This window comes from Hyaena hyaena, unplaced genomic scaffold, assembly GCF_003009895.1.
Source record: "Hyaena hyaena isolate Hyena2069 unplaced genomic scaffold, ASM300989v1 scaffold_1551, whole genome shotgun sequence".
NCBI classification, from domain to species: Eukaryota; Metazoa; Chordata; class Mammalia; order Carnivora; family Hyaenidae; genus Hyaena; species Hyaena hyaena.
In genome coordinates, this window is record NW_024082186.1 from 30,284 (window position 1) to 56,328 (window position 26,045).

The following is a 26,045-nucleotide window of genomic DNA, read 5'->3' on the forward strand; positions in this document are numbered from 1 at the left end:
CTGAAATGCAAGGGTTGCTCAGAAAGAGAGACACTCAGCAACTCTTTCTTCAGAGAAGCAAAAGGGAAAATTTCCCTCCATATTTTTAATCCTCCCTGGATTAGCATACCTTAAAACCTCTCTTTATAGCAGCATCTCCTTTGTACAGCCAGTCTAAATCCTGACCATTGCATTACCCGCTATCCTGTCTTATCAGGAGTTTATTACTCACCTTCCTGAATAGAAACACCTTACCTAGAAATAGGTAATTCATTCCTGTTATTGAATGTGCATAAAAGACTTGTTTCAGTTCCACTTTACCTGCCTGGCTTGTTGCCATGAGATATCACCAAAATCAGCCCAAATATATCCTTCATCTTCCAGGGTCTTCCCCTACTCTATTCATCTGAATCTTTAAAAAAAAAAAAAAAAAAAAAAAGAGTAGACAATTGCTTCTGGATATTGGTGATGTTCTTTTTCATGATCTGGCTCCTGATTATATGACCATAGCCACTTTGTAAAAATTCAAGTGATACCCTTACTCTATGTATATTCAACTTTGATTATAAGTTGAACAAAAACCAAGTATTTACATCCATTCAGATATGATGTGTTTAGCCTATGATACCTTGCACCTCCTCAAATTTATATCTCTTTTGTGCTTAAAGTATCTCTGTAATCTCCTCTTTCCTCTACTAAATTGGAACTGTTTCAAAGATAAATGTTGCATTTATCTTCCCCCTTCTCCACTGCCAGTATCACTATATCTTACATGTCTTAGGCACAATATATTTTTCTTGGATTGGATACATTAACCCATTATTTCTTCTTCTTTTCCCAGATTATTGAATTTATTCCAAAGTACGTACAATGGGGTATAATAGTTCAAATTACATTAGTTTGAACTATTGTGGAATTAGCATATCTTTGAAACTATAATTTGTCATGTTCCAAGGGAAATTCAGAGTTCTGAAACCAGGGCTGCCATGTTGCTTATATTCATAGAGACCTCACTGTGAATGGTAACCTTGGAAATTTTGCAGTACACAGCATGTGTGGCCATTTACTGCAGCCCTGCCTAAAATCACTCTTAAGGTGAGAGGATATGAATAGACAAGTGCCTGGTGACCTACGCTGGCTGGATTCTAGCTTGTGCTTAAAGATGAAAAAAAGTATACACATAGGTACATAGGTAATTCATTCCTGTTATTGAATGCGTATTTATTAAATCCCCACAGTGTGCCATGAAGTAAGAGAGTGAGTCACTCTGATATCTGGGGAAAAAGCTCTCTAGGTGAAGGGAATGGCAAATAAAGACTCTGAAGCAGGCATCTTTGTTTCTCCAGTGTGTTAGACCAACAGCAATAGGCCAATGTACATTGAATAAGTGACCAAGAGGCAGAGCAGAAAAGACAAAGGAGATGAGGTCAGAGAATGGCCTAAGAATTGTTGGGTGGAGGAACTCCCTCCTGACTATATCATGCAGTATAGTCCAGTATAAGGTCATTCTCTTTCCCCAAGTCAGCTGTAGAATGATGATGGGCTTTGACTCCCATTTTAATAGGATCATTCTGACTGCTGTGTACCCTTTAGGGTCAAGGGCAGCAGTATGGAGACTGGTTAGGAGGTAATTGCTGCAATCCAGAGTGATATGATGGCTTGAGGCAAAGTGGTAGTGGTAGAAATCAAGCATTTCTGGATCTATTTAGATAACTGATGTCCTCTGCCAAGGGGAACTATTTTAATGCAAATGTTACATTCTCAATGTTATTTTATAAATATGATTTTCATTTGCCTTTGAATGTTTTTTAAAGCCACATGATTGATTTTTCCCAAAGAGAATTGTATCATCATGACACCTATTACAGATTGTTTTACCTTTTTAATTTAGTTACATTGATCAGAAGAGTGAATTTTTCATATATTTTAGTAAAAAATGCAATCCCAGCTAATCTGGGGAGTTTATATGCAGAACTTTTACAAAGCAGTATTTGAGTCTTAGGTTTAAGGCCAGCTTTTAATGTTATGGATTTCTACCTTTCAGGCAGTTTTCTAAAGCCAAGAATTAATGAAGGATTGATCTTCACCAGTTTGTCTTATTGAAATATTGGTAAAAATGGTAGACCAAGCTGTTTAAATGGTTCACTTAGAGAATTGTCCAGAAAAGAAGGTAGAACTGTAATGCAGAAGTACTTGAATCTAGACTGTCAACTCCTTTTTCCCTCTGCCTTTTTTAGCGTAGGAGGAGACTTCAGCTTTTTGTCTGGACCTCTAGAGAATGTTTTCTCTTTAAATATCCTCTTCTGTTATTTGTCTACTCAGATTACCTTTTATTTTCATTGTAATTTCTCATCTTATTTTTGCCTTTGTTATTCCTTTGTTGAAGACAATTAAACAAGATGATGGCAATTAACTTGGGTAAGACAAATTATCAACCAAAGAAGTAATGATAAAGCATGGTAGTACAGTACATACACGAGAACAAAATATATCTTAAGCTTTTCATAGTTTCTTTATTTGAAACTCGGCTCAATTATCAAACACAAAGAATGTGTTTACTATATGTGAAAGAGAAGTGATTTCTCATAGCTGTTCTACATATGAAGGATAATATTCTTAAATCTCCTTATTTTAAGAGTTTGAAAGATCAAACTTGTATATACTACATATATCTTATAGATGTGTCTATCTACATGTGTATGTGTAACCTGGTCATTATTTTTTTATAATATAGGGAAGAACATATGTAGTTGATTGACCAAAAGACCTCAATCTAACTGGTAACTAATCCAGACAGGGCATCCAGAGTATGGTGCAAAACATTTATTTTGTTGTTCCTATCAGATACTCGTTCTCAAACTATGAACAGTGGAGTAGCAACATCAACAGAAATGTGTCAGAAATGAAAATCATATATTATACATTGCTCCCTTGTTGAATGAATTTGTTAGAGGAATGAATATACAATGGGAAACAGTCTCTTCAACAAATGGTGTTGGAAAAACTGGACAGCTATATGCAAAAGAATGAAACTAGACCACTTTCTTTCACCATACGTGAAAATAAACTCAAAGTGGTAAAAGCCCTAAGGCCTAAGGTAGAAGACCTTCAAGTAAAAGACCTGAAACCATCAAAATCCTAGAAAAGAGCACGGGCAATAATTTCTCTGACATCGGCCATAGCAACTTTTTTCTAGATATGTCTCCTGAGGCAAGGGAAATAAAAGCAAAAATAAACTATTGGAACCACATCAAAGTAAAAAAACTTCTGCACAGCAAGGGAAACAGTGAACAAAACTAAATGGCAACCTGCTGAACCAGAGAAGATGTTTGCAAATAACATAGTCAATAAAGAGTTAGTGTCCAAAATACATAAAAACAAAAACAAAAACCCACGGTATAACTCAAAGGCTAAAAGCCAAATATTCCCATTTAAAATGGGCAGCAGACATGAACAGACATTTCTCCAAGAAAGATATCCAGATGACCAAGAAACACATAAAAAGATGATCAATATCACTTATTATCAATATCACATATTATTATAATATCACTTTGAAAATCAAAACTACAATGAAATATCACCTCATACCTTGGAATGGCTAACAACCCAAGAGACAACAGGTGTTGGCATAGATGTGTAGCAAAAGGAACCCTCTTTCACTGTTGGTAGGAATGCAAACAGGTGCAGCTACTGTGGAATAACTTATGGAGGCTCCTCAAAAGACTAAAAATAGAACTATCATTATCATATAGTAATCACATTAGTGGTATTTCCCTAAAGAATAGAACACTGATTCAGAAGGATATATACACCCCTATGTTCATTGAAGCCTTATTTCCAAACCAAACTATGGAAGGAGCCCAACTGTCCTTGATAGAAAAATGGGCAAAGAAGAGGTGGTACATATATACAATGGAATATTATTTAACCATAAAAAAGAGAAATCTTGCCATTTGCAGCAACATAGAGCTACAGAGAATAATTCTAAGTGAAATAAGTCAGAGAAATACAAATACCATATGATCTCATTCTCATTCATATGTGGAATTTAAGAAACAAAACTAGTGAAAGAAAGAGAGAGAGAGAGACAAACCAAGAAACAGACTCTCTAACAAACTGATGATTACCAGAGGGAAGATGGATGGAGGATGGGTGAAGTAGGTAATGGGGAATCAAGAGTACTCGTATCTTAAAAAAAAAAAAAAATGCAAATAATGGATTCTCCCCCACACTCACTGAATCTGAATGGGGCCTAACATCTGCTCTATCAAATCTTCCAGGTGATTCTAAAGGCTTGTGAACCACTGAAAAATGTTATCTTTCAGACCTTGCAGACTCCATCGCTGTAGATAGACTCCTCAAAGTGCCTGCTTTCCTTCCCACTCCCTATAGTGTTGTGGCTCCTCCTTTTGTTTCTCCTCACCCCTCAGAGCCCAAGTAGCAGTTCCAACCCACTGAGCCTCATGATCTGGCTCTCTCGGTGGGCTTTCTGTAGATGTGTACATTCTTCAGTGAAGATCACCTGTCTCTCTTTTGCTAATATGGATCACTTCTGCTAACAGTGATCCAAAGACATTGTGTAAAACAATTCATAACCCAGTAGTGATAAAGATGAGAGAATTGAGACCCAAATCCTGTCACTCATACTCTAAATGGGGTGGCCATATTAAGACAATTCTGCCATATACTCCTTTATTCCTGCATAATAAATAAAGCCATTCCATTTTATACTTAAAAGTGCACTGGTTTAGATGATAAATTAGATTATAGTAAACTGAAGTCATAAGTAATTCTAATACTATTGGAAGGTGGTCAACGAAGGATTTACTGAGAAGGAAGTGTTTTAAGGATGTCCAGTTATAAATAGGTAGGCAAGATAGGACTGGTGGTTGGGATGAAGACAAGAGAAAGATGGGACTCCTAGAGACTGAGAGTTCAGGATAAATAAGGATGTGAATGGAAACCAACTTGACAATAAACTATTTGTAAGAAAAATAAATAAATAAATAAATAAATAAATAAATAAAAATTTAAGAAAAGAAAAAAAAAGGATGTGAAACAGCAGGTTACATAAGGAAAGTAGAGTGATTCAAAGGGTCTGGAACCAGTGTCTGGTGGGAATAATAATAGATAATGCTGGTAGGAAGAGTGACTTGAGGCAAAGTCTTCCAGAGGAGTAAGAGCAATTTTGATCCTCATTATTTCCCCAATGACTTATCAATATAGTCTCTTAAGATAGTTATTAAAGAAGAAATATAGGGGCACCTGAGTGGCTTAGTAGGCTAAGTGGCTGACTTTTGATTTCAGCTCAGGTCGTGATCTCATGGTTCATGGGGTCAAGTCCTATGTCAGGCTTTGCGCTGAGAGCAGAGCCTGCTTGGGATTCTTTCCTTCTCTTTCTGTCTCATCCCCTTTCGCACACTGTCTCTCTCATAATTAAATAAATAAACTTTAAAATTAAAAGAAGAAGAAGAAACCTAGTGTGTCTTTATTTCCGTATTTATGTTGGTTCTCTGTATTTAAAATGCTTATTGCTCCTTTCCCCATCTATTTTGGGCTATTGTTTCAAGCAAACAATCATTGTACAACATAACAGAATAATAATTCATTTTCAACTTCGATTCACATTTTCAAGTTCAGCTTAAAAACAGACACCAAACGGCCCACATTGCATAATATTTTATGCCTTTATCATAGCAGAACACTAATTCTGGGATATTGAGATATATGGCCTGTCGAGAACAGAAAGGGGGGAATTATGCAAATACCTAATATGTTGTGGTATTGTTTTTCTGAATGTTAATATGATGAATGAATTCTGCTGTTAAAAATGATCATATGGGGATTTTTTTCTGTTACTGTATAGTAAAAATAACATGTTTCGTGCGGTTTGAGGACCTTACAAACTGTATAAATTAAATTTTGCATGACAAAGCTGACATAAAGCACAAAGAAATGTTTCAAAATTGTGATAAAAATTGTGTATTTGATTTTATACAACTAGTTTATGTTGTTATCCTTTTTTGCTGTTGAACATTAAAGATGTGTTTAGCACTGACAAAGCTTGAAAGGCGTTGCCCTTGGGGCATTGCATATAAACTGACCTCTTAAGCCACTGAGTATCATTATCTGCATCACAGAAGCTTCTTGCCATTTTCCTCTATTTTTATGTGGATAGTATAGATATCATATCCCTCTTTTCTCTTCTTTCTTCCTTATTTCTTTCCTTCCTTCCCCTACTTCGCCCCCCAACCAGAGCTAGTGTATCTTCTTTACCCTCTGCAGTCTGGAGTAGTGAATTTTACTAAATAACCTTCATTATTTCAGTTAATTGTTGCATTTTCCTATTAATACAGAATACATTTCAGAGTTAATAGCTCTCTGGAAAGGAAAAAGAACAATTAATAAATTCCTACATTATCCTTTGTTTAAATATCATATAGTAATTAACATATTTATTAATGCATTTACTTGGATAAACATTCTTTGAAGGCAGATGGCAATTAATATTATGTGTTAATTTAAAAAACCTATACTAAGGGGTGCCTGGGTGGCTCAGTCAGTTAAGCATCTGACTCTTGATCTTGATCTTGTCTCAGGTTATGATCTCAGGTTGTGTGGGATTGAGCCCTGTGTCAGACCCTGTGCTGACAGCAAAGGGCCTGCTTAGGATTTTCTCTCCCTCCCTCTCTCTCTGCCCCTCCCCACTCATGTTTCTCTTTCTCTGTCTCTTAAAATAAATAAATAAATATTTTTAAAAAAACATTAAAAAGTAAAAATAAAAAAATATAAACCTATAATAAGAGTAACTGAAGAATGGATTTAGCCTGGTATCCTCTACTAAGATATAAATGATGAAATATTAATTTTTCAGGATGCCAATAGAATATCTAATCTTATTTTTACTGTTTTAAAACAGCATATACTTTCAGTTGAATCTCGTATCAACACATTTATAGTTAGTATACACACAAATTTCGTAAGTAACTTCTTCTTCTATTTATAAATGTAACTGCGGTTGGCCCTTGAACAGCATGGGGGTTAGGAGCACTGATCCCTGCACAGTTGCAGATCTGCTTATAACTTTTGACTCCCCCAAAACTTAACTACTAATGGCCTACTGTTGACTAGAAGCCTTACTGATAACACAGACTGTTAACACTTATTTTGTATGTTATATATTATATTCTGTATTTTTAGAATAAAGTAAGCTAGAGAAAAAAAGTTAAGAAAATCCTAAGGAAGAGAAAATACATTTATAGTACTGCACTTTATTTGTCAAAAAATAAAACTACTTATAAGTGTACGTATGCAGTTCAAACCGGTGTATTCGAGGGTCAACTGCATTTACAAATCTGTATCCCTAATAATCTTCTGACCTAGCAATTATGTTTGTTTTGAGACATGAGAAAGGCACAGAATATTAGGTGGCAAACTAAGAGAGTAATATACAACTCTTGGTAGAAATAGCTGAGGGATCTCCGAGTTCTGGTCTTAAAACTTCTTTGTCACTTCATTTTATTTACTTATTTATTTATTTATTTTAATGTTTTTTATTTATTTCTAGGAGAGAGAGAAAGACAGCGTGAGCAGGGGAGGGTCAGAGAGAGAGGGAGTCACAGACTGAAACAGGCTCCAGGCTCTGAGCTGGCAGTCAGCACAGAGCCCGACGCGGGGCTCGAACCCACGAACCTTGAGATCATGACCTAAGCGAAAGTCAGACGCTTAACCAACTCAGCCACCCAGGCACCCCAGTAACTTCATTTTAATAAGTAGGCTTGAAACGATAGGTTTATCTTTACTCACCATTTCTTAGCAATTTAAATTTAGAAACTCTTAAAACAGAAAATATCCTCTTGTATTTTAAGGACCACACCTTTTGGCTTAGAAGACTGCTATGCATTCATTTGGTTCTCATTTGAATATTCATGTGAGATAGGGCCAAACTTCATTACTTGTGCTGTTAATAAATCTTCAGCTATAAAACAAAAATTCAAAAAGTCAGCCTGTTCTCTCTGCTTGCCTATTTATTTCCTTAAAATTAGACTCAATTCCTTTTTTTTTTTTTTTTTTTTTGTCCTTAGAGTATGTTTCTGGAATAGCACAACATATCACTTCTTGAGGTATAGTCTCAAAGAGTAGTATGGCTCTATATGCAATAATTCTGACCTTACGAAGCTAACCTGAAAGCAATCTCAAAAATGTGAACTTGTTAGTATTTATTCCATTTTTAGTAATCAGTCTAATTAAGAGCAAGTAAATGCTAAATGGACCATTGTATGTTCTTTCAATAATTGTAGTGCTGCCTGAATATAAGAAATGAATATATCTCAATGTAGATAGCCTTGTTTGTACATATGCATAAGAAACAGAAGCTCTTTTAAAGGAATAATAATTAAAATAAATTTAATTCTTTTTTGTAATATATCTTTAAATGTACCCATTTTATTTCTTGGTTTGTTAGTCTATACAGGACTTTTTTTTTTTTAAGGACAAAAAAAGACCCAACTCTGTGAATGTACCAGACACATGCATCAAGATGTCCTGCAATGAAGGGAAAGGCATATAAAATATGACCAAATGAAGAGATGTAGATGTACAGCATACATAAAACTTAGCTTGAAATCATATTTACCGCTGTTTTTATATCTGCCTCTATAGCGGCTTTAATGGCTTCAACAGGATTAGATTTGTGTTTTCCAAGTTGAAGCTCACTTGCTTTTATACTTTATAGGTCAGTTTCTTCTGGAAGAAGCTCGCCTCATAGAAGCAGCTGAGATGGCAAAAAAAGCAGCTGAACTGGACAGCACGGAGTTCGATGTGGTCTTCAGTGCTGCCCACATGCTCAGGTTAGTTTTGCTACTGTACGTACCTTAGAAGACCAACCCTGTGGCTTTGGGAAAGCAATGAGGTATATGAGTTCGCCTGTCATACCGCCTTATTCCACAATCCTGAAGTGAATTGTACTTTTTACCATGCTAAAGTCAGTCAGGAGTATTTTACTCATTAAAGTTCATGTGCACAGGGTATGTAGGGCATATAAGCATTCAGGACTCTGAAAAATATTGAGACCCCTTTTCCCATGAAAAGGGAAATTCACATTCCCTTGTGATTGCCTTCACATTCCCTTCCACATTCCCATGAATGTAACGTGTGAATTTATTTTATTATGTTTGGTGGTGGAGAGGATTGTCAAACACAAATATACCTAAGCCTTATCAAAGTCTCAAAATGGCCCTGTAATTAGCACTGTTGCTGTGTATTGAGACAATATATCTTCATAGACCTTTTAATACTTCTATTTTCAGAAAGATATTATAAAGAGTAATTACAATAATAGCAAAGCAATTAAAAGGCAGATCAACAATTTTTGTTGTGAATATAAAAAAAAAGTTTAATGCATCCATAAGGCTGTTTTTTAAGAAACTCAAATGATTTATCCAGTTTTTTTTAAAAGCAGTATTTGTTCTGTTAACAATATGGATACCCCTTCTCCCACAGTCTTACCTGAATTTCACTTAATTAAATCTCTATCTAAATGCTTCATTAGCTGACATCCACACTATGGGCTCTGTACTTGGCTCTAAGGATACGCTTATAAGTATGTAGATTACTCTTACAAGGGAAGAAAAATACCAAAGGAATTCCTTCACATTTGGATGGCTTTAAACCATGGACTTTCAAGAAAAATAGTTTTGTTTACTTTTTATTTTGAGATCATTATAGATTTATATACAGTTGTAAGAAATAATATAGAGAGATACTCTGTACCATTTATCCATTTTCCCCAATGGTAATATATTGTAAAATGATAGTACAATATCAACTGCAGGAAATTGACATTAATACAATCCACTGGTCTTATTGAATTTCTCTAGTTACACTTGTACCTCTGTATATACGTGTATGTGTGTGTGTTTGTGTGTGTGTGTGTGTATTTATTTCTGTGCCCTTTTTATCATATGTGTATAGGTTTGTGTATCTATCATCATAGTCAAAGTACAGACTAGTTCCAATGCCACAAGTATCCCTTGTGTTGTCCTTTTAGAACCACATGGCTTCCTACTTAGCTTTTTATAAGTTTTGAATAGGAAATTCAAAGTCTGTTTGAGAGGAAAGAGTGTACTCTGAGGTTTCAGTTGAATGCATTCACTCCATATTTAACATTTAGAATTACTAAAGCTGGTATCTAGAAAGAGAAACCAGCGTTCAATCAACTTTTGGTATATTTATAAAATAAACTATAGCCAATCTGCAAGAACTTTCAATGCAAGGATAATTTTTAAAGGACACTTACATTTGCATGACAAGCTTAGGTACTATTATAGGGAGACAAATTTGTTCTTCATGAATAAAATACCATGCTTTTAGTCACAATAAACCATTTGCAAGGATGGATATGCACAACTTTTTACAGGCTAATTCATCTTAATCATAATAGATACTTCCATCATTAAGGCATTTTGCTACATATTAAGTCAGTATCTGAAATTCAAAGTCTACCAGTAGAAACCTATTATAAGAACACTACAAAAATAATGTCCTTGTTAAATATATCACTCATAACTTTTCCTTAGTTACCATAGTGCTAGAAACCAGTGGAAATTTTTTGTTATACATTGGTGATGTGGAAATCTTGAGGAATTATTTTTCAGAAACTTCTTTCTAGGTTTCCGCAGCCTGCATTCCTCATTAAGTTGCAGTCAACACCTTCCTAATATTGATTGCAATTATGAGCACAGCAGGCTGGCTATAGCCTACCCAAATTGGTGGCAGTATCCATGAATGTTTTTACTCCCTTTTTTCCGTTTTTCCCCTTTATCAACTTCAACTATTTCTTGAGCAAACTGAATAGCAGCCTTTTCCTTACTAATCAAGAGCAGTTAGGACTTTGTTTGCTGAAAGGAATGAGAAAGGCTACTGGTTTTGCCTTGAGCAGCATTATCAAAATCCTTAGATATCAAGATCTTGCTTATTTAATGTTACATGTAACATTTCCTCTAGGAATGCCAAATTATTGTAAACTAAGTTTGATATTAATTCTTGCCTCAGAGCTCTGTTGTTTTGCAAGATACTCAGGAGACAAAATTGGCAGGGGGTGGTGAAGGAAAGAGTGTTAAGGCAGGGTATGAGGGAAAGAGCGGATATCTCACTGGTTGTGTCTTGGTTGGCTGGATTAATGGCTACCCTTCTATCCAAAGTCAGCAATTTAGGAAATGTTATAGTTCAAGGAATGGTTTGAACATATTAATTTAACTTCCCTTTCCTTGACTAATTCCCAATGAAATTGCCGAAAGAATCTATTAATGAGGAAAAAACATTCCTTATCACAAACGCAAAAAAAAAAAAAAAAATTCATTCCACCTAGATCAGACTAGATTGGGAGAGGCAAAGTCCGGAGGCTAGCCATCAATGGACAAGTTTTGATCTTCTTGGGACCTTCAATAGGGTTGAAATTTGAGAAATTTCAAACAGAGCCAGTTCAGCTCTCGATAGTGGATAATGATCTTTCTCTGTGGAATCAGCACATAGAAAATTTTGAAATAAATGATTTCAGATTGTCAGTCTAGATAAGAGTGACAAATCAGATGAATCCAAGTAGAGAGCCCTCATGAAAGCAGTGAGATTTACATTAAACCTAAGAGCCACTTAGAATATCTATAATTCCTGTTACTAAGGTGATTCATAAGAACACTATGTGGTGTGGAAGAATTAATGCTGTTCACGAAATCTGTAGGCCTTCCACCTTCGGTAAACATAAGAAGATTGTACTTTTCTGCCTTCTTCCAAGTTGCAGACCTTCATGGATCTTATTTGGGTTGTTGAATGTGTGTGAGTATGAGTATGTCACTTTTTTTTTTTTTTTTTTTTTACAAATAGTTTATTGTCAAATTAGTTTCTACATAACACTCAGTGCTCATCCCCAAAGTGCCCTCCTCCATGCCCATCCCCCCCTCCCCCCCACACCCATCAGTCCTCAGTTTTTGTCAGCATTCAAGAGTCTCTCATGGTTTGCCTCTCTCCCTTTCCCCCACCATTTCCGCCCTTCTTCTCCCCCTTGTTCCTCCGTCAAGTTCCTCCTAATCCTCNGCTCAGCATAACCCCCTCAAGGTCCATCCATGTTGCTACACATGGCCAGATTTCATTGTTTCTCATTGCCATGTAGTATTCCATGGTATAGATAAACCACATCTTCTTGATCCATTCATCTGTTGATGGACACTTAGGCTCTTTTGAGCCAAAGCTGTTGAGTCCAGGCTTTTCCCTTTTCTGATGTGGAAATTGTGGAAATTGATCATGGAATGACCAGAGGCAGACAAACTTCCCTTCTCACCTGCACTGAATGAGTGAGTGAGGAATAAACTTTGTTGTCTTATTTCACTGACATTTAGAGTGTATTTATGACAGTGTCATGTAACCTAGCCTAACTGACACAGAATATATCTGTGAAAATGAAATAGGTAGTTTGAAAGAGGAACAGTATGACATTAGAAAAGATTACTGAGAGATTAACAAGATTTCTGAGTTTATAACTTCAGTGGAAGCAATATATAATTGTTAGACTGGTTATTTTATTATTTTCTAAGTGTTTATTTTATTTTTGAGAGAGAAAGAGAGAATGAGAGTGCACGCAAATGTGAGGAAGGGAGGAGCAGGGAGAGAGGGAGAGAGAATCCCCGTGCTGTCAGCAAGGAGCCTGACACAGGGCTCGAACTACTAAAAAGTTAGCCCGACTGAGCCACCCTAGCACCCAGTAGACTGATAAATTAAATAAAAGCTATAGGTTTCTTTTCAGAACTTACATCAAAAGCACTAAAGACATCAAAATGATGACTGAAAGGGTAAAAGATTGGAGGATGGATAGAGAACATTGTATATATACTCATAATTACATATATGCTAGTATAATTATATGTAGTGTACAGATATGTGTATATACCATATATAGTATATATGTGGTATGTATATAGATATAATATATAGTCTTATTTGTATGTATATAAGGATTGTGTATAGTTATATGCTATGTATGTGTGTATATAGTCATATTTAGCATTTATACATATATATATTTTATTGGATTTTATATATATAAATGTTAACATAAATAGAAAATTTCTAAAGGCAAGCATAGAACACATTAGCAAATATCAACAAATAGAGAAAATTTCCAAGCTAGGATGAAGTCTTCTGTCATCATATTGAAAGCAAAATTGCTGAAAATAGATCTCCTAAACTTGTCTTCATGTCTGGGTTTTTTACTTTTTAGTTACACACTAAAGAATTCTTTCTTGCCAGTTTAAGCAGAAGCAGGATTTATTAACATAGTTTATAAAAATGTCTATTTTCAAATCATAAAATAACATTGATTATTAAAAAAGAAAAGCAGGGTTTATTGAGAGACTATTCTGTAGCCCACAGGGTCTGTCTTTGGCTTGAAAGCATTCTACACAGGCAGAAATAATGCCCACCCATCTAGCTTTCTCTGGGACTCAGCAGCATTTACAGTCCCAAGCTCCATCACCATCACCCACAAAGCACCAACCGGAACAAGCCTCATATTCATTAGATGGTCCTCCCGGGTGCAGCTGGCTCAGCATTAGGCTTACTGCTGACCTCGATTCTCTTGCGGTTGCACTTGATTGGTGAAACGTGAGTTATATGCCAGAATCTTGGCTACTAGAGAGTTGGAAGACAGGGAATTTCTGGCTTCTGCTGTCTTAGGAAGGTGGGGTCCACATCGTCACTGATTACCAAATATATTTATAGAGAGGGTGATCGCAGATGTTGAGTGGCCTCACATAATGAATATTAACCATATGTGTTGACATTTTTAGTACTTCAAATAAAATGGGAAAAGTACTAGATGCTTCCAGATGAGAGTATTATTAAAAAGGAGATTGGTTATCATCAAAGGAAAATATCAGAGGAATTTAAAATGCTAGAACGCAGTAGAGTTACATCTAGAGAGTTGCAAGAAGAAAGTATTGAATCAATTATTCTATTAGGAGCATTTTGCATGAATGAATTTATTCAGTCTTCTCTTAGATATAGAAGCTAGAGAGAGCACAAAGATACGTGAAGTCCAGAGGAACTAAAAACAAACTTTAACGGATTCACAGCATTCAAGGGCTCTGGCGGAATTTTTTTTAAATCCATTTAACAGGGTAAGGGAAGAATAAAGGTAGCATTTATTTAAATATGTCCTGTCTGCCTGGTACTGCATTTTGTATTTTATATCTGTCACTCACTTAGTTATAATTGCATATATGTGAAATAGACAACAGTATTCCCATTTTACTTATGAAGATATTGAGGCTTTAAAAGAGTCTTTATCTCCCATAGTTGGTAAGCTGGGATTTAAATTTAGTGTATCCTGGTCAAGTGTAGAACTGTTTTTACTGTGTCACGTTAGCTCCCTCATGTCTTTATAACTGGGTGACTATTTAGAGACTGTGATTCTTTTTTTTTTTTTTAATGGGTCAAGTCCTTTGGCAATCAAGGAGGAAGACTTTAATGAAACACTTTCTGATTTTGGCTGAGACCCCAAAAGACATGGGATTATTTATTTTTTTTAAATAGTTTATTTGCAAGATGATTTCCATATAACACCCAGTGCTCATCCCCACAAGTGCCCTCCTCCATGCCCATCATCCCCCTTCCCCTACCCCCCAACCCCCATCAGTCCTCAGTTTGTTCTCAGCATTCAAGAGTCTCTCATGGTTTGCCTCTGTCCCTCCCCCCAACTATTTTTCCCCTTCTTCTATCCCATGGTCCTCCATTAAGTTCCTCCTAATCCTCCTATACGTGCAAACATATGGTATCTGTCCTTCTCTGCCTGGCTTACTTCGCTCAACGTAATACCCTCAAGTTCCATCCATGTTGCTACACATGGCCAGATTTCATTCTTTCTCATTCCCATGTAGTATTCCATTGTACAGATAAACCACATCTTCTTGATCCATTCATCCGCTGATGGACACTTAGGCTCTTTCCATGTTTTGACTATTGTGGAGAGTGCTGCTATGAACACTAGGGTACATGTGACCCTATGCATCAGCACTCCTGTATTCCGTGGGTAAATTTCTAGCAGTGCTTTTGCTGGGTCATAAGGGAGTTCTATTGTTAATTTTTTGAGGAACCTCCACACTGTTTTCTAGAGGGACTGCACCAGTTTACATTCCCACCAACAGTGTAGGAGGGTGCCCATTTCTCCACATCCGTGTCAGCGTTTAGAGTCCTCTGATTTGCTCATTTTAGCCACTCTGACCGGTGTGAGGTAGTATCTCAGTGTGGTTTTGATTTGTATTTTCCTGATGCTGAGGGGCACTGAGCATCATTTCATGTGTCTGTTGGCCATCTGGATGTCCTCTTTGGAGAAGTGTCTGTTCATATCTTCTGCCCATTTCTTCACTGGATTATTTGTTTTTCGGGTGTGGAGGTTGCTGAGTTCCTTATAGATTTTGGATACTAGCCCTTTATCTGATATGTCATTTGCAACTATCTTTTCGCATTCTGTAGGTTGCCTGTTAGTTTTATGGATTGTTTCCTTTGACATACAAAAGCTTTTAATCTTGATGAGGTCCCAGTAGTTCATTTTTGCTCTTGATTCCCTTGCCTTTGGGGATGTGTCAAGTAAGAAATTGCTGCGATGGAGGTCAAAGAGGTTGTTTCCTGCTTTCTAGGGTTTTGAGGGTTTCCTGTCTCACATTCAGGTCCTTTATCCATTTTGACTTTATTTTTGTGTATAGTGTGAGGGTGTGAAAAAAATGATCTAGTTTCATTCTTTTGCATGTTGCTGTCCAGTTCTCCCAGCACCATCTGTTAAAGAGGCTGTCTTTTTTCCATTGGATACTCTTCCCTGCTTTGTCAAAGATTAGTTGGGTGTACATTTTTGGGTCCAAATCTGAGTTCTGTATTCTGTTCCATTGGTCTATGTGTCTCTTTTTGTGCCAATACGATACTGTCTTGATGATTACAGCTTTGTAGTAGAGGCTAAAGTCTCAGATGGTGATGCCTCCCGTTTTTGTTTTCTTGTTCAATATTACTTTGGCTATTAGGGGTCTTTTGTGGTTCCATACAAATTTTAGGATAGTTTGTTCTAGTTTTGAGAAGTATGCTGGTGCATTTTTTATTGGTATTGCATTGGACAGTAATGACATTTTAACTATATTTATTCTTCCAATCCATGAGCATGGAATGTTTTTCCATTTCTTTGTGTCTTCTTCAATTTCCTTCATAAGTTTTCTATAGTTTTCATCATACGGATCTCTTATATTTTTGGTTAGGTTTATTCCTAGGTATTTTTTGGTTTTTAGTGCAATTGTGAATGGGATCAGTTTCTTGACTTCTCTTTCTATTGCTTCATTGTTGGTGTATAAAACTGCAACCAATTTCTGTACGTTGATTTTGTATCCTGCAACTTTGCTGAATTCATGGATCAGCTCTAGTAGGCATCTGGTGGCGTCTGTCGGGTTTTCTATGTGGAGTATCATGTCATCTGCAAAAAGTGAGAGTTTGACTTCTTCTTTGCCAATTCTGATGCCTTTTATTTCCTTTTGTTGTCGGATGGCTAATGCTAGGACTTCCAGCACTATGTTAAACAACAGTGGTGAGAGTGGACATCCCTGTCGTGTTCCTGATCTCAGGGGGAAAGCTCTCTCTCAGTTTTTCCCCATTGAGGATGATGTTAGCTGAGGGCTTTTCATACATGGCTTTTATGATGTTTAAGTAAGTTCCTTCTATCCTGACTTTCTCGAGGGTCTTTATTAAGAAGGGATGCTGTATTGTGTCAAATGCTTTTTCTACCTCTATCGACAGGATCATATGGTTTTTATCTTTTCTTTTGTTGATGTGATGTATCACATTAATTGATTTGTGAATATTGAACCAGCCCTGTAACCCAGGAATGAATTCCACTTGATCTTGGTGGATAATTCTTTTTATGTGCTGTTGGATTCGATTTGCAAGGATCTTGTTGGGGATTTTTGCATCTGTACTCATCAAGGATATTGGCCTGTAGTTCTGTTTTTTTGCTGGGTCTCTATCTGGCTTGGGAATCAAAGTATGCTGGCTTTATAAGAGTCTGGAAGTTTTCCTTCGATTTCTGTTTTTTGGAATGGCTTGAGAAGAATGGGTATTAATTCTGTTTTAGATGTCTGGTAGAATTCCTTAGAGAAGCCATCTGGCCCAGGGCTCTTATTTTTGGAAGATTTTGATAACTCATTCGATTTCTTCACTATTTATGGGTCTGTTCAGATTTTCTATCTTTTCCCATGTGAATTTTGGTAGTGAGTGTGTGCTTAGGAATTTGTCCATTTCTTCTAAGTTGTCCAATTTGTTGGCATATAATTTTTCATAGTATTCCCTGATAATTGCTTGTATTTCTGAGGGGTTGGTTGTAATAAGTCCATTTTCATTTATGATTTTGTCTATTGAGTGCTCACTCTTTTCTTTTTGAGAAACCTGGCTAGAGGCTTGTCAATTTTGTTTATTTTTTCAGAAAACCAACTCTTGGTTTCATTGATCTGTTCAACTATTACTTTGGTTTCTGTATTTTTTATATCTGCTCTGATTTTTATTATTTCTCTTTTCCTACTGGGTTTGGGGTGCTCTTGTTGTTCTCCCTCTAGTTGCTTTAGGTGCGCTGTTAGATTTTGCACTTGCACTTTTTCTAATTTCTTCAAATAGGCTTGGAGTGCAGTCAATGTACTTTCCTCTTAGGACTGCCTTTGCCGCATCCCATAGAGTTTGGATTGTTGTATTTTCATTTTCATTTGTTTTCGTATATTTTTAAATTTCTTCTCTAATTGCCTGATTGGCCCATATGTTCTTTAGTAGGGTGTTCTTTAACCTCCATGTTTTTGGAGGTTTTCCAGACTTCTTCCTGTGATTGACTTCAAGTTCATAGCATTGTGATCTGACAGTGTGCATGGTATGATCTCAGTTCTTTTATATTTATTGAGGGCTGCTTTATATCCCAGTATGTGATCTATCTTGGAGAATGTGCCATGCGCACTTGAGAAGAAAGTGAATTCTATGTCCTCAGTATGTAGAGTTCTAAATATATCCGTCAGATCCATCTGGTCCAATGTGTCATTCAAGTCCATTGTTTCTTTAGTGATTTTCTGTCTAGTTGATCTATCCATTGCTATAAGTGGAATATTAAAGTGGAATATTAAATATTAATATTAAAATAAATATTATAAGTCCCCTGCTATTAGCACATTGTTATCTATAAGATTGTTTCTGTTTGTGATTGTTTTATGTATTTAGGTGCAACCATATTCAGTGAGTAGACATTTATGATTGTTAGTTCTTTCTGATGGATAGACCCTGTAATTATTATATAATGCCCTTCTTCATCTCTTGTTATTGTCTTTAAAGTCCTGTTTGTCTGATATAAGTATAGCTACTCCAGCTTTCTTTTGACTTCCAGTAGCATGATATATATTTCTCCATCCCCTTATTTTTAATCTGAAGGTGTCCTCCAGTCTGAATGAGTTTCTTGTAGACAGCAGATAGATGGATTTTGATTTTTTATCCATTCTGCTACCCTGTGTCTTTGGATTGGAGCATTCATCCCATTTACATTCAGTGTTATTATTGAAATATATGGGTTAGAGTCATTGTGTCTTTTGTGTTATTCATGCTTGTGGTGGTGTCTCTAGTATCTTGCGTTCCTTGCAACATTTCCCTCAGAGAGTCCGCCTCAGGATTTCTTTTAGGGCTGGTTTAGTGATGATGAATTCTTTCAATTTTTGTTTATTTGGAAAGTCTTTTATCTCTCCTTCTATTCTGAATGACAGGGTTGCTGGATAGAGGATTCTTGGATACTTTTTCTGTTCATCACATTGAAGATTTCCTGCCATTCCTTTCTGGCCTGCCAAGTTTCAGTAGAAAGTCTGTCACCTCTCTGATAGGTTTACCTTTGTATGTTAAGGACCTTTTCTCCCTAGCTGCCTTCAGCAGCTTTCTCTCTTTGTCCTTGTATTTTGCCAACTTCACTATGATATGTCATGTAGAAGATCGATTCAAGTTTCATCAGAGGGGAGTTCTCTGTGCCTTTTGAATTTCAACATCTACTTCCTTCCCCAGGTTGGGGAAGTTCTCTGCTATAATTTGCTCAATTATAGCACCTTTCCGTCTTTCTTCCTCTTCTGGGATTCCTAGTATACGGATATTGTTCCGTTTAATTGTATCGCTGAGCTCTCGAACTTGTCTTTCGTGTTCCTGGATCAGTTTATCTCTCTTTATCTCAGCTTCCTCTTTTTCTATAATTGTTTCTTCTAAATATCTTATGCTCCTTTCTGCCTCTTCAGTCCGTGAATTGGACACCTCCATTTCATTATGTATCTCATTTATAGCATTTTTTAATTCATCATAACTATTTTTGAGCTCCATAATGTTTGTAGCAATAGTTTCTCTGATGTCTTCCATGCTTTTTTAAGCCCAGCGATTAATTTTATGACTATTGTTCTTAATTCTTGTTCAGTTATGTTGCTTATATCTGTTTTGAGCAATTCTTTAGCTGTCATTTCTTCCTGGAATTTCTTTGGAGGAGAGTTCCTCTGTTTCGTCATTTTGGTTAGCTTTCTATGTCTTGTTAATTTCCAAAGCTTGTTGTACACTCTGCCCCTGCGTGTTCTGCTGTATTAATTAGGGCTGGTTGACTGTTGAGGGCCTGTCTGTTCTAGAAGTTTTCTTTGAATGGTGTCTCTTGGTTTCTCTTGTTGAGCATTTGGTTATTTTGTTTCCTTACTCATAGCAGTATTTATGACTCTCTACCATGTATACTTTGGCTTGTTTCTTGAGGTAGTCCTGGAAAAAGAAAGCAGACAACCACACAGGGAACAAAGGTACATAAACGCACAGACAAAACCAATAAACATGCAAACTGAAAGAGAAAAAGGAAAAAAAAGAGGGGACAATATACTAAACAATACAAAAAAGAAAAAAAGAGGAAGTAGGGAATATAAATAATAAAAATTCAAATTAATAAAAAATTTAAAAAAGAAAAGAAAAGAAAAGAAAAAACACAAAACACAAAGGACAATGTAAAGGTATAAAACCAGAATTCCCAACTACAAATAAAGAGTCAGGTGTATGCAGTGTTGGTGGAAGAGCATATTTAAAGAGAAAAATAACAGGGCAGGGAGGAAGCGAAATGGAGAATGAAATGACCAGGCATAGAGACTAAGAGGCACTCAGAGAAACTATATAGTCTGATTACTCTAGAGAGAGAGAGAAAAAGGTAAAGGTGGGAGTGTAGCATGTACATCTAGAGAATGGATTAAATGTGACTGTTTAAGCCAACCAGTGACTAGAGTGCCCCAACCAGCAGAGTGGAGGGTTATGAATGAGAAAAGGGAGATTGTATCTGTATGGAAAGGATTATCTAAAATTAATCATGGCAATGCATCCATGTTGGTCTTGCCCCAGGCTCAGGTAAAACAACAACAACAACAAAAACAAAACAGCTCTCTGGCAGGGATGGGCGTTGTTTGGTGTAGGCAGGTCTTGCTTCCACTGTGTCCAGCTGACTGCTCCCTGAGGTCCCGCCTTGGTGGTTCTGGGGAGAGAAATGGCGTCGCCCCAGTCCCTTCTCAACCAAGCGTTGCACATCACTCCTTTGGGTCCACTCTCCTTGTGCTGAGGACCTAGCCAAGGTGGGCTGAGTCCTATGCCCCACGCCCCGCCTTATTTCCAGGGCTTTGTTTATACCGCTGGAAACAGTCCCACAGGTCTCTGCTTCCTTGCTGCTGGGGATTAAGGGGGGATGGGGGACGTGTCTCGGCCTCAGATCTGCGGGAGTCAAGCAGGGATACAACCTGGGATCCGAGGCCTCCACACCCCAGGTTCATGTGGGAAACATAGCAGCTTCAGGCCCGTAGCACACACGCAGCCATCACTGCCACCGCCTCCAGGGATGGTGCCGGGAGCACTGCAGAGCAGGTTTTCCTGGCTCCTTCTGGGACTGGGGGCACCTAGTTCAAAGTCAGCACCCCAGCCAGAACTAAAAAACACTCTCTTTCCAAGCTGAGGCTTTTCTCTTCTCTAGGGACGGTTCTATGATCGATCTCAGCTTCTCTTTCTTTTCCCCTCGACTCACCGTAGCTCACCACGGCTCACCGCCTAGAGACTGTGATTCTGGAATTTGTTTTTGGAGAAAGGATTTATAGAGTAACAGGTTATCAAATGTGTGAATCCTAAATAGTAAGACCCATCCAATATTATTAAATTATCTCTTTATGAGAAATTTTAGAAAAGTAGATTTACAGTCATAGGCAGAACTCCACATTTGTACTCTCAAAAAGATTCTAAGTTTTTAGAATGGTGCATTTTCTGACAAAGGGCACACTTAAAGCTGAGTGAAGCATGAACATCCCTTTTTTCCAGAACTAAAGGCTCAGGTTGTCACTGTTCTCTAAGGTAGTAAAAAAAAAAAAAAAGCAAACCTGTACTGTACCAACTGGTTCCCAGTGCTTCCCTGATTTCTAATGAGCAAAAGGAGTATTTGCAAAAGAATTGTTGTCTTTAAATTTCAGTACTGGACACCATCTTATGTAATTAAACGTTAAAAATAGGGAATTTAAATATAATAATTTCTTTATAAATTCCACTGGAAGTGATATAAAATTGAAATTTTTTAAAATGTTTACTAATTTACATAGAGAGAGAATGTATGAGCAGGGCAAGAGTAGAGAGAGAATCCCTAGAAGGTTCTGTGCTGTCAGCACAGAGCTGGACATGGGGCTCAATCCCACAAACCATGAAATCATGACCTGAGCTGAAATCAAGAGCCAGCCACTCAACAGACTGAGTCATCTAGGGACCCTTAAAACTGAAATTCTTAAGAAAGAAAGGAACCAAAATCAGATTATTCCTCAAAGTAGATTGGAAATGTGTACACACACACACACACACACACACACACACTGGAGATATTTTTTTTCCCCAAAGTTCTCTTAGGCTTTCTTTTTTAATACTTCCAAAATTACCAAAGACGCCTTGAAAAGTCATTGTATTTTTCAATTATAAATTGTACTTTACTGTCCACTTTTGGTCAAGAAGGGACTTATTTCAACTAGGTTGTAATGGGTTGTAAGGTCTTGAAAGCAAAGGGCAGTGGCAGATGAGATTGAAGGTTGCATCTTCCATCTTCCAACCCAGTGCGTCTCCAACATGAATGTGCACGTGAGTCTTGTTAAAATGCACATTGTGATGTAGTAAGTTTGGGTGGTGCCTGAGGTTTTACACTTCTAACAAGTCCCAGGTGATACTTAGGATTGGTTTCTTAGATCACCCCTGCAAGCAAGTTCTATCTTCCCTGTCTTCTTCCCACTCCTCCCAACTCCTCCTTCCCCACCCAAGCATTATGAATTAATATAAGTCATTATTTACTATATATGAATGTTATAATTGACATTGCCAATAAACATGTCCTCCTGTTTAATATTTCCAGTACATTTTGTTACATAATCTTTTCTAAGATTATATACCAGGTTTAACCTGTCCTTAGCAGCCCTGAAAGATTTGAAGTCATGAAAGAATAAACTCAAACTCTCATGGGGCATCAAGAAGTTTCTAATTCAGGAATCTTTTGTGAAATTACACCAGCAGCCTAGTTTTTTCCTTGCTTACTGCTACATGTCTGCTTTACTTCACCATCTTTTATGTTTAGGACCGCGATGGATATAAATAGATCAGACATCCCTATTTTTGATGTCTTGACAGGGAAGTTTTTATTTAACATGGCTTGACTGTCATAAACAGTCTTTCTAGGCGTTCCATTAGACGGATCTTTTCTGCTTCACTGTTTTTATATGTGTGTGACTCTGGTTTTGCTATTTTAAGATTTTCCACACATTTTTATGTCTTTGTTTATTTCAGTTCTACTTCTATTCCTATTATACAACTTATCAATTAGAATTAAAATTTAGTGCTGCTTTGAGTAACATAAGCTACACTTCAGTTTATCTCTTGGCAAGAACCCAGGAAAATTCAGCTGCTATTTCATTTTGCTTTGATGATGTGAGAACAAACACTTCTCTAGTTAGAAGGAGAAGGAGTGGGGCATCTGGGTAGCTCAGTTGGTTAAGGGCCTGACTCTTGTTTTTGGCTCAGGTCATGATCTCACAGGTTGTGATTTTGAGTCTGCCATTGGGCTCTGTGCTGGCAGTGTGGAGCCTGCCTGGGATTTCTCTCTCCCTCTCTCTCCAACCCTCTCTGGCTTTCTTTCTCTCTAAAAAAAATAAATAAAAATAAACATAAGAAAAGAAGAAGGAGGACATGATTCCTCCTCAAGTTATCCTTGAGAATAATCACCAAGACGTTAATTAAATATTATCTATTGTATGAGTCAAACAGTGGTTATTATCCATATTAAATAATTTTTAATTTAAAATTGATAGTTTACAGCTACTAGTAATCACAATCTTCTAAATGTTATTAGAAGTTTTTATTTTTTATAATTTAAAGGAAGAATTTGAATTTAGCAACCTTTAATTTTATCATTTTCACAAAATACATACAAATGTAGGCAATTATAAATGATTCTCTTAATCAGATTCCTCTTAAATATTTCACAGAGTATATGTTATTTCATAACATAATTGGCTCCCAAATTTCTTTTATATATCTTTTCCTTTAAGGATATTGGGCCGTTGGGGCACCTAGGTGGCTCAGTCATTTGAGCATCCTACTCTTGATTTCGGCTCAGGTCATGATCCCAGGGTCATGGGATTGAGTCCCGCATAGGGCTCTGTGCTGAACATGGAACATGCTTAAGTTTCTTTTCTCTCTTTCTCTCTCTCTCCCCACCCCCTCTTTCCCTCCTTTCCCACCCAGCTTACATGCTTGCTCGCTTGCTCTCTCAAATATAATAATAATAATAATAATAATAATAATAATAAATAATAAGCCATAAACCTGTGTTCCAAAAAATACTTTTCTATTATAACACGGAGGGGAATCAGATACTTGAAATGTATTTTTATATCACTTAACAGATACAAGTTTCAGGCGCACCTGGGTGGCTCAGTTGGTTAAGCATCTGACTTCGGCTCAGGTCATGATCTCATGGTTCATGGGTTCAAGCCCCACATCAGGCTCTGTGCTGACAGCTAGCTCAGAGCCTGGAGCCTGTCTTTGGATTCTTTGTCTCCCTCTCTCTCTGACCCTCCTCTGCTCACACTGTCTCTCTCAAAAATAAATAAAATATTTAAAATAAAAAACAGATATAAGTTTCAGAGTCCCATGTGCAAAATGGAATTCTTTAGTAATCAAATAATGACATTTATTTATGACTCTCATTACTGTTTGTTTTCACTCTGAGCCCACCTTTTCACAGATGGCATAAAAACTGCATTTAAAGATTTTTTTAAAAACTCCCAATCCAGTGAGTTTTTGGAAATTTGTAAACTTCATAGTCCAGTTTACAAATACTATCTAGGCTTTTTTTACTTCCTTAACCTTTAGTAGCCCTGAGGGAGCACAGATAATGTGAAGAGGGAAAGAGCTCTACATATTTTATGGTCAGGAGTTAGCAATGAGGTAGGAGCCTCATCTGAATCTCCAGTTGATAAATCTATTATTGGCATAGATAATAAGGGACATAACTTTATGTTAATTCTTAGGGGTTTCATGTTAGATGGGAGTAGTCATCCACCTGAACCCAGTGTAGTTTTCTGGTATGAATGATTTTTATTACCCCTTATCTCATTTCTGGTTTTTTAAAAATATGTTGTGGTCAAACAAAGGATATCTGTATCTGGCCTGGGAGATTTGGCAGAGCTAACTGCTTTTTCTCTTTACCTACTTTCTGAGTCTTCTACTTGGACATGTGGGAAGCTTATGATTGCCTTCAATATGTAATTGTGACCCTTCTCTAAAAATGGGAGATTGTGGGGGTGGGGGAGTAAGTATCCAACACTGTTCTCACTTTTCCTCATTCCTTATTTCTTTGCCTTTCCCCTGTGTTCCTCCTCTTTCCCCTTTTTGGGGTATATGAAGCAAAGCAGAAGAGTGCATTTCATTCTGTTCTTAAAACTATCATGTGCCCAATTTGATCTGGTGAAGTCCACTTCTATCAATGTGGGAGATGGAGATGGACAGGAAGTAAAATCTGTAATTACAAATGCCCTCCATATTCTCCCCTTTTCAAATCTCATCTCCTACACTTAAATCATGTCTTTTAACACATTATAACCAAAGAGCATGTCTTCCTTTCTTCATATTTGATGTAGAAAATTTTGGAGTCACCTGCCACAGAACAGTATATCACATATCATTCTGCTACATATCAGTATTTACAAAGATATCAGCATGAGCCTGTGGTTCACATACTTAGCTATAGAATCTATGACTCCCAGATCAGCCACTTGCCAGCCATATAACCTTGGGGAAGTTATCAACTTCTCTAAGCTTCATTTTATTTTTTTTATTTATTTATTATTTTTCTTAAATAGTTTATTGTCAAGTTGGTGTCCATATAACACCCAGTGCTCATCCCAACATGTGCCCTCCCCCATGCCCATCACCCCCTTCCTCTCTCCCCCACTCCCATCAGCCCTCAGTTTGTTCTCAGCATTCATGAGTCTCTCATGGTTTGTCCCTCCCTCTCCCCAACTATTTTTCCCCTTCTTCTCCCTCATGGTCCTCCATAAACTTCCTCCTAATCCACCTATATGTGCAAACATATGGTATCTGTCCTTCTCTGCCTGACTTATTTCGCTCAGCATAACATCCTCTAGTTCCATCCATGTTGCTACACATGGCCAGATTTCATTCTTTCTCATTGCCATGTAGTATCCATTGTATAAATATACCACATCTTCTTGCTCCATTCATCAGTTGATGGACACTTAGGTTCTTCCCATGTTTTGGCTATTGTTGAGAGTGCTGCTATGAACATTGGGGTATGTGTGCCCCTATGCATCAGCATTCCTGTATCCCTTGGGTAAATTTCTAGCACTACTACTGCTGGATCATAGGGGAGTTCTATTGTTAATTTTTTGAGGAAGCTCCACACTGTTTTCCAGAGGGGCTGCCCCAGTTTACAT

At 37.0% G+C, this 26,045-nt stretch overlaps 1 protein-coding gene across 1 annotated transcript in view; it reads left to right on the forward strand.

The window, feature by feature from the left end:
* LOC120226007 (protein O-mannosyl-transferase TMTC2-like) overlaps positions 1-26,045 on the forward strand; it is a 115,133-nt gene that overhangs the window by 25,612 nt on the left and 63,476 nt on the right. Inside the window, exon 3 of the mRNA XM_039224197.1 lies at positions 8,717-8,831. Within this exon, the coding sequence (XP_039080128.1) occupies positions 8,717-8,831 (115 nt within the window). The remainder of the gene's footprint in view (positions 1-8,716; positions 8,832-26,045) is intronic.